Here is a 9,792-nt window from a genome sequence, read left to right on the forward strand (position 1 = left end):
GCCCGGCCCGCGCCCGGCCGCCGCGGCGGATGGGTAGGACCGACGCCCGCCTGGCGCGAGCGGACTGCAATGTCATCTGATATCTGCCGCACGCGAAGGTCGTCTTCGGCGCTGCTCTGCAGATGAGTCGGTTCGGAGGTGTTTGTGTAGCGGATTGGCCTTGATTGACTTTATTAAATGCTAACGTTTTGAGCCGCGTGGATGAGCCTTAGTGACGACACGTCGTCGGGAGTACGACGCACTTCGTCAAAGGGCGCATGCAGGATTTCGCAATGGGGGGCGCAACTCAAAATGAAGCGCTGTAAAGCAGTATTTTGTCGCAGAATGCTTTGCATGGCATGGAAAACATGCTATGCATAGAGCAGCATTGCATGCTTTCAGTTGGGCTATTTTTAGGCGTCTTGGTTCATATTTGAATGGCTGGGAAATATTCCCATGCACATAAATAGAAGCAAACAAATTAAACAGACGTGCCCCGGTGCCCCCGCTTCCTGACGCGTTCGACCTAGCCAGCAAGGTGTTGCAGAGCTGGGAAGATGCATACAGCTCAGACACGATCACTCTGCTGGATCTGTCCAGAGCTGTTAAATTCTCTACTTCTTTTTTCTGCTGCTCCATAAATGTATTTAAGAAAACCAAATAATTTATTGTGCAACATGCTGGCATTCCGGGCTGTTCCGGGCTGAGGAGACAAACTGGACAGAACAGGTTGTGTTGAGCTTACCCTCAGAGCTTGGCGCACGGGACGTACGGCATGTTCATACTGCGTTGCAGCACAGTACAGTTTGGCGCGTCTGAACGGCCAGTCTAAGAGACTAGATCTTCCGAACTTCACATAGGCATCCTTCACGTACGGGCCTCCCACAATATTATCATGAGACTCACCGAGGTAGGTGATCAATGTCGAGATGTGGCCTGCGTGCGCGCGTGACATATTGGACTCGGGCTGCTCTGAGTCACGGAAGCTGTTTTTTATTTGTCATTCGGAGACCGCTGGTAGTGCGGCCATGGGTCTCGATCTTGACCTCCGGGCAGTCGATCGCATCAGTTTGGCACCAGCATTGAAGCAAAATCAACATCTTGATCATGATGTCTGCATGAAAGCAGCAAAAATTTCTGTGCATTTGTATCCGTCATCATTCTCATTAAATAACATATATATATATATATATATATATATATATATATATATATATATATATGTACATCCCCAAAAAGGCCGCACGAAGCAGTTAATCGCGTGAAGCATACAAACTTATCATGCTAGCGTCTGTGTGGTAGCACTGTAGCCCGAACCTCATCTGATGTGGGCACATTAACAACCACATGTTTGGCATTGGCCGAATTAGCTCCGCTGGACGCCGACAGCAGTGTGCGGCAGACATGACGCGGCGGAGGCCATTGCCTCCAGCGTCGCGTGCTGGGCGGAGGTTTGGCTTCAGGCCGAACTACGCGGGTGCGCCACCACCGGACCGCTTGGGTAGGCTTATGGCACCTCATGCGCTTCACGCACGTCATGTTCTGTTCGAGCTAGCCGACGCCTACGCATGGATTGCCCGGACCAGGTTTACCCGCGCAGCTGAGCGAGTCTCAAAACGGATACTCCTCGGCTATTTTTAGCTCTCCTATGGTGGGCATGTAATGAGCCAGAACACGATGAATGCTCGAAGGACGGGACGTTCGCGGTGAATGAGTGGTGGCTAGAACCAGACATGGGTTCGCGGGCTCTTGGACAGGCCTTTGTATCACGCTTCTTAGTGACATACAATACTTAACCTTCGAAGTGTGCGTCTTCGTAAACAAATGCCTCGTAAGAGCAAGCCATCGTAATGCAAGACTTTGCATCGGCACATGCTATTCTTCGTACCGCATTTCTAAGAACGCGCAATTTTTGGTAGCGCATTTTAGCATACGCATTTTGTCGTGGCGCACTTCTTGGTATGCACAACAATTCACGTCCCACTGTTTCGTACGTCTCGTTGTTTCCGCTGCAATTAATCCAACCTGCAAGTTTCTGGTGGGATCGTCCGAACGCGCTTAATCAGGTAGAGAGTAAGTTTGCGCATAAGTTTGGTGTGGCTCTCAAGTCCACCGATGGAGCATTGGGTAAGAAGCCAGGATTTTCAGTCTCATAAGATCGGGAACTCAGTTTTCAGTCGACTATAAATGCAGCAATCGTACGTTTAGATCGTGCTGTTTCGGGGGCGCGATCTCAACATGTATTACAGAATGTCCCGATTGTATGACATTTTACCAACTGAACTATAGGACGGGCAACAGGCATTACAAGGGACTCAGGTCATGCGTCAGCTTCGCAGGGTCATGTGAAGAGGCTGGACATTATGATATACTAGTTTGAATGATAGAGTACCCCTCTCAGCCAAGACGGCAAATTATATTGAAGAAACGGGGGAATAAAGGGAAAGCGATAACGAGCAACGCAACGGTGTGGAGGGCGTGATCTTTTTTGGCAATGTTCCAACGACAAAGAATTGCATTATACTTCTTGAGGTCATCACTGAAGCATCGCATTCACGTTTATAGGAGCATTGTGAAGTGCGACACACTAGTGATGGACATGGTTGCACATGATTGCATGGTGCATGCAGTGCTGCACCATGTACGCGCTCTCCCACCCACCACCTGCCGCGAGCGCTTTCTCGTCAAGGGAAGCCAGCACACGCGAACACGGCGCTTCAGCTGGTTCTCGAACCTCCTAGTAGACTCTGCACCCGCCCTGTGTGGCCGAACCTCAAACATCCTCGGTCCTGTGTGGCCGAACCCCAAACATCCTCGGTCCTGTGTGGCCGAACCCCAAACATCCTCGGTCCTGTGTGGCCGAACCCCAAACATCCTCGGTCGCCCGGAACTGGGGCACAATTGGGAAGTTTTCTGCACGCACCACGTCGTGGACTCCTAGACTCCTTCCACAGCCTGAGCGTTGAGCGGCACAACGTGCGGCTGTCAGGTACGACCAGAACACACATTCACCATTGGGGCATACGTCTGACAGATTATGCAGTAATCCTATATTCTACTGGTGGTGCGAGACCTCGGTGACGGCGGTACGTCACGCTACCCCGTTTGGGCAGATACTCGCCCATATGTGAAGCTCCCGTGGCTTAGCACGGATATGGAAACCGGCCTCGCGTCTGTTGTGGAGCCAGGTGCCCCGAACGTCACTAAACGAGACCTTGTGCTTATGCTTACAGTTCTCTTGTTGTAATCATTGTTGAACTTATGTCACTATTCCATGCCGTGATATCTGTATTCAAGGAATGAAATATTGAACAAAGGTATCGCATTGGTTTTGACACAGCTTCATCTAGAAACAAACAACTGACGACTTCTAGAAGATCAGACGCCACCACGGTCCATTTAGCAACACAAAATTGTATGTAAATGGGGCTTCAGCCCCACACGGTATCTTGGGACTGCTCTGTGATGATGAACAATATGTCCACCCTTCTCACGCACTTGCTGCCTTCTTCTAACCAGATTCTGTGCACGTCCTTCTAGCTAATCCCGAACTTGCAAGCCAAGAGACGGGCAATTACCCCTTCCTTGTACTTGGTGGCTCGTGTCAGCTCTGCCCCCTTTCTTCGACTCTCTGAAGCGTATGGAGCAAGGTTAAACCAAACAGCCTGCAAGGTTTGCTCCTGCCTTCCTATTTCACATCACCCCAACCTTAATCGTCCAGGACAGTGTAAAAACGCTGATCTTTAAACCTCAATGGGACTCATCTGATTTCCTATCCATGACTTGAGACTGCTTCGATTTTGTAACAAAATCGTTTTTTCTTTGCCCACATCACAGACGGATCTTCTTCAGGAAGCAAAGCCACATCGAAGAGACATGCTAACGCGACCAAGGACGTTAACGTGACCGTATCAAATTTATATCATCTACTCATAAGTGCATGTATAGGTGTTGATACTAAGAAATTCGTAGCAGATACATAAAAATAAGTAGTTCGCTGGGACTTGTATGCAATTTTTTCGTCTTTTGGCAAATTTCGCGCCATTGCGGCGCGGTAAACTAGGCTTGCTGTGACAAACCTTTGGGTTTTGCTCGCAGTGTGACAAGAAGAATAGCACTCGCGAAGAAATGTAATGCGAAGAATTGCGATACGAGTGAATGCTTGCACGAAGAAACGCGATACAAAGGCGGGTGTATTTGAAGAAAGGCAATTGGCAGACGAGTAAACGCCTACCTCATCGTAGATGGGATCACGTTCTCACCAAACGATGTGACAGAGGAGAGGGCTGAGAATGGGTACTACCAATAACTCAAACTTAACTATCGCATGATTTTAATTGGAATGGCCTTATGCTTGTAACTGGGCGAGACCAGTCGAGGGGATGAATATAGCATGTGCGCTTCTAAACAGGCTTCTTCATAGGCCCAAAACCGCTGAAAGTGGCCACTAGCGAAGGCACGTGACTCTTTTCGTTCGTTTAATATTAGTTATGAGTATAAGACCATTTATCTCATCTATGATAATGCTCAAAATGGCATGATCCGCCGTTACACCTATTTAGCAAAGCCCGTCAGCCCGCCGGTCAGTCTATTGTTTTAAGCTATAGCATGGTTGAAGTTATGCGGTGTGAATGACATGAATGTGCCAATGCATAAACAAATGACGCAGCAATGCTTGCAATTTTATTTGTTTGTGGTCTGTGATAAGCCGTTGGCATTTTAAAGAGGGTCGTCCTTTTAAGTCATGCGGAGGAGACATAATATCTCAGGTCATGTAAAGTTAGCTGGGACATGGTTTACTGCAGAAAGTGAAACGCAATGTAAATGCACCTATGCTTATAGGACTTTGGTGGTGGTTAGGCTTGCGTGACAGCAACTTTTCGGGTGTCTCCCATGCCCACATTAAACTCGCGCAACAAGCTGCAGCACCTTCATCTCAGCGTCGCAGTTCTCCGGCGGAGCTGCTCCGCTCCAACAGCAGCTCACGCGTCCAGCCTGTCGTCCGCAGCCTGCGGAGGCAGCGCCTGTGAAGACTGAGGCTGCATGTGGCGCCGCTCAGCTGAACCCCGCGGGAAGCCGAGGCCACCGCGGTCGGGATTCGCCGCCCCTGATCGCGGCGTCCGGATGGCCGACAGTCGGGTGTGTTTGCTCGACGGCCGGGGTCGCGTCTTTGGACCCTCCCCCCGCCGCGCCGTATGTGCTGGAGGCAACAGATGTGCTCCCAGCGGCCCGTCGGCGCCGCTGTCTGGGCGACGGTGCCCCCTGACCTCGCCCCGGGCGGCGGCTGAGGTCACCGCCCGGGCCCGGCCAATCAGCGCAGTGGCGTGGCGGCGGGCACGCTCGTCGCGCCGGCACGGCCCGGGTGTCCGGGCTGAGGCGGCGCCGCAGCGGTCCTTGGTACTCTTCCAGCGGATCAGACAGGGCCGGGCCGCGCTGCGCCCGCTGCGCAGTAGCGCTGCCTCCGCCCGGCCGTGCCAAAAACCGGGACGTTCGACATGATTATCTGCACCAAGATAGCCCGCGCCGGCTCTTATATTTGCCGGTGTGTTGTAAAGGCGTTGAGCTAGCAGTTGGGTCGCTGTCAGTCCGGCAGGTTGACTAACGGCTGGACTCCGGCTGGCAGGCGGAGAGCGTCTCGACGTCACCGGGTGTCGGCACCATTGCGTTTCGGTCGAATACAGGTCAATAAATCAGGAGCAGGCAGCGCGCAGCTTGAAGCTGCTGCGATCTTTCTCCTTCATGTCGAGTCCGCCGAGCATCAGCGGTAGTCCCTCACGCTCCATGGTGCCTGACTTCGTTCGGACTGGCGCATCATCCCATCCGACTCCACTCCCCGAAGTGTGTGAGCGAGATAAGTCAGTCAGTCAGTCGTCGTCGTCGTCGTCGTCGTCGTCGTCGTCGTCGTCGTCGTCGTCGTCGTCGTCGTCGTCATCATCATCATCACCATCATCATCATCACCATCATCATCATCATCATCATCATCATCGCCGTCATGTCAGTCATCCATGCCATCGCCCCTCGCTCTCCAAACGGCGTGAGCGGGGTGTACCGGCCACCCCATGCCACCCCATACCACCCCATGTGTACCAGCCACCCCAGCCATGGGCCGTCTTTTCCCGACTCCCATAAGCTCCAATGAGCAGTGCCGCGGGACCGGCTGCATATATTAACTGGACATATTACTGCATACATTACTGTGCATATTACTCAAGCAGGTCATGGCGCACCGGCCCGCAAGACTTCCGTGTGACCTCGTTGACCGTTGTCGGCCTTCGCTGCAGCGAGCCAAAGCTGACCTACGATCGTCCCCGGCTGTCGTGGGCTTAAATTGACCCTGGGTCGACCCTGATTGCCGTGATGCCGAATTTCCCGTCCTCTACCGAATTTACCACTTTGAAGTTGGGGAATTGAAATTTACCGAACTGACGGACTTTTCCGCTGATACCTTGACTGTGGTGCGCCGGAGTTTGCCGGGTCCGGCCTTTCCTCTCTGGTAGTGCCGGTCACGTGCCGCCCCCCTGGGTCGGGAGCACGTATAATCGCGTTGAGCCGCTGTCGGCATCGGGGGCGGGGCCCCGGCGGCCAGGCCGTGAATGACAACGGCCGGTGCCGATCACGCAGGGAAGCTCCCGAAGCTCAGACCGGCATGCAGCCGTCCAGTGTAGAGACTGTGGGACGTCATGTGGGACATGATGGGGCGGGAGGGGGGGGGGGGGGGGCCGGACATCGGGTGGTGCCATGGTTTTCGAGGAAGAGACCCCATTTCGTTGTGTTTGACGTTTGAGGCGTCAGGTGTCCGTAGTTATGCCAAGTTATTAAACTTCAGTACGCCAGGAGGTACCGGTTGAACGACATTATAGGGCAAACATTGGTTGCTTTGACAGCACTGGACGTTTCAAGCTGTGTCACTGATCACGTGCGGAAAGTACTAAGCAAGGTTAAGCAAAAAATGCGCTTGAAAACCAAGACACGTGAATCCAGAAAAGGGCCTGAGTCTTTGCAGACACTATCGATCAGAATATTTGAAAACCAGTAAATCATTTGAGCTTTCACATCCTAACATCAGAACAATGTAAACTCGGAGAAAAAGTTTACGTCGTCGGCAGTTGATCGGGAACACGATTTATTCTTCAACTCGTCCCGGTTTGTGGCGCAAATTGCAAATTGGGTTATTTCTTTAGTGAGGCTGTTGATGGTAGAGTTGTGTTCGATATAATCAAGACAGACCTTTAGCTCCTGTTTTTTTTTTTTGCATTTCAAGCCCAGAGTTGTGACACTTTTGTCGATGATCAACATTTGGCCAGACGACACCTAAACCATGCACATTATTCCATAATTATGACGTAATTGCTGGGATTTATGTCAGAGGAGGTCAAACTAGACTCAGGTCAATGACAGATTAATGATCATGGTGACGTTGATTTCCTGACACAGCACCTTCTGACGAGAGTGAAGTGCGCCAGGTGTCCACGCGTGCGTCCAACGCGGCAGACGTGTGGGATGTTGCCTGTCTTGGCTTATGCCCGCATTCTCGCGTCATTACGTGAACGCCGGTTCACATTTCGGTGGAGGTGTAATTGCGTGGTGTGGTTGAGTCCAACATCGGTGGGATGCGTACTTGCATGGTGTAGTGGAACGCTGTATGGCGGAGTCCATCACCACAGTCAGCGAGGGATCAGTTCATTGACACAGCCTTTCTAACAATGGTTACAGGAACAGGCATCGCTCGACACACGCTTGTCTCTATCCCGACAGCTGCTCTGTCTCTCCACGGGCACTCGACCGTTGGTGCGGCCGGCCAGCGATCGCGGTGAGCGAGGCTTTAACTTGCCAGAACTTAATTTAAAGCAAGTTACCGACCGATTTGGTCGGTTTTAGTATCTTCGACTCCTTGTTTTCTTCGCAGCAGGTACACCGGAAAACCATTTGCTGGCATGTTTTGCTTTCTCGCGCCTCAGTCTGTGAGAATCTTCACTGAGAGTTATCCGGTGTTCTCGATATAGTTAGAATACTGCCTCCTCTCACATTCACTTTACAAATCTAACTACCATCCTAACAGCCTGTATGGTTCGCCAAGCCCCTAATGTACCGCTGACCTCTGTATCGGCAGCTTGCCCTGTTGTCGCATTCGGTCGGCTGCAGCCGTTTAGGAATTAACGTTCGCTGGTGGATGTCGACCGCAGCCATTGCTTATTTCCAGCCAAAGCCGCCTGGCGGTACTCAGCCTTGAAGGCGTGTGCACTGTAGACTTCGGCGAAATTTCAGTCCGCCGCGGCATGCTCCCTGCCGTGGTGGAGCGGAGCTAGTGCAAGCGCCGCGCGGTTGGGGAATGAGTCCTGCTCGGGTGTGATCGAAAGCAGGCGCTCCGTGTCGTGCTCTACAGGTCCCATGGGCCCTAATTAGTCTAGTCTTATCTAGACACTGGCTGGTGCAAAACGTTGGGTACTGTTTCTGTCTGGGATGTGCACTGAGTCTCTCGGTTTTTTTTTGTTTGTTTGTTTCAACTGGACCCGGTTTAGCCTGAAGCCGTGTAAGACAGGGGCAACGTTTTCTGGTCATTTCGGAGAGGTTAGCTTCGTTGGCCGCTAACATACCATTCAACCCAAACGTAAAAAGGTTTGAAATGTCGATGGGACCATAGAAAATGCTGCGTGCATGCGTGACTCACTTGTATTTCACATACGTCAATACTGAGGACCTTCTTTGATGGCAATAATGTATTTTGACGCAAGAATATTTTTCAAATGTGCATGCGCATGCCGTCCGGTATAAAAACAGGGCATACGAGCGCGCCTGCCGATGGAGGAGACCCGCGAGAGGGGCCCGACGGGTGTGTCGATGGGCCGAGCCTGTGTCGCCTGCCGATAGAGGAGCCCCACGAGTGTGTTGATGGGCTGGACCTGTGTCGCTTGCCGATGGAGGAGCCTCGCGGGTGTGTCGATGGCGGGGCCAGTGTCGCCTGCCGATAGAGGGGCCCGCGGGCGTATCAATGGGCCAGGCCTGTGTTACTGGCGCCATCGTCGACACACGGGACACGACGGCTCAGCCAGACGGGACTGGACGGGACCTGACCGGACCTAGCAGAAAAATTAGGCGCGGAAAGAACGTGATGTTGTCAGACCTGCCTCATTATGTCAGTGGACAGAGACCAGCTTTCCTCCGTCTCAGCAGATGCGGCGGAGCCACTTGGTGGGCGCGGTGTACGTACGTTGAGCGCGACTTTGAGAGACGTTGAGCGCGGCTTTGAGAGACGTTGTGTGTGGCTTTGAGAGACATTGAGCGCGGCTTTGAGAGAAGTTGAGCGCGGCTTTGAGAGACGTTGAGCGTGGCTTTGAGAGACACTAAGCGTGGCTTTTGGGACGAGCAGAGAAACGGAGCTGAGCCTGCAGGCTCGCATGTGGTGCTCGTGAAAGATTGTAAATACAACAAACCAGCAGTGCCTAAGCAGTGGAGAAAGCCGTATCATCTCGGAAATCATGCTGGGATAGCTAAAAAAAAAACTGAGTTGGTACTGTGCCAAAAGCGAGTGGTTGGCATATGAGCACGGGTCGTGCCACAAACTGCAGTTGGGAGGGTAAATGAAGGACAGTAGGTGTATGAGCACTGGACGGGTGGTGAAGCGGCGTAGTTGTGGCGGGCGAGCAGGGGCTGGTCAGCGTCGTGTGCTGTTCTGCGCAATGGCGGACTGTCGCAGGTTGTAGCCGGTTGCATCTAGTCTGGGCGTTGTTTAGGTCAAGCTGGACCGGTCAGTTTGATGGATCGGCGCTTCAGCAAGTAAACGACGGTGATTGCCGTCGCAGTACATTGAATTT

At 52.4% G+C, this 9,792-nt stretch overlaps 1 protein-coding gene across 1 annotated transcript in view; it reads right to left on the reverse strand.

Moving 5' to 3' along the window:
* Positions 1 to 5,640, reverse strand: part of LOC119092372 (carbonic anhydrase-related protein 10) — a 54,312-nt gene extending 48,672 nt beyond the window's left edge. The window contains exon 1 of the mRNA XM_037215336.1: positions 5,583 to 5,640. Within this exon, the coding sequence (XP_037071231.1) occupies positions 5,583 to 5,640 (58 nt within the window). The remainder of the gene's footprint in view (positions 1 to 5,582) is intronic.
* Positions 5,641 to 9,792: the final 4,152 nt, after the last annotated feature.

This window comes from Pollicipes pollicipes, unplaced genomic scaffold (assembly GCF_011947565.3).
Source record: "Pollicipes pollicipes isolate AB1234 unplaced genomic scaffold, Ppol_2.1 Scaffold_3447;HRSCAF=4054_pilon_pilon_pilon, whole genome shotgun sequence".
Taxonomy (NCBI): domain Eukaryota; kingdom Metazoa; phylum Arthropoda; class Thecostraca; order Pollicipedomorpha; family Pollicipedidae; genus Pollicipes; species Pollicipes pollicipes.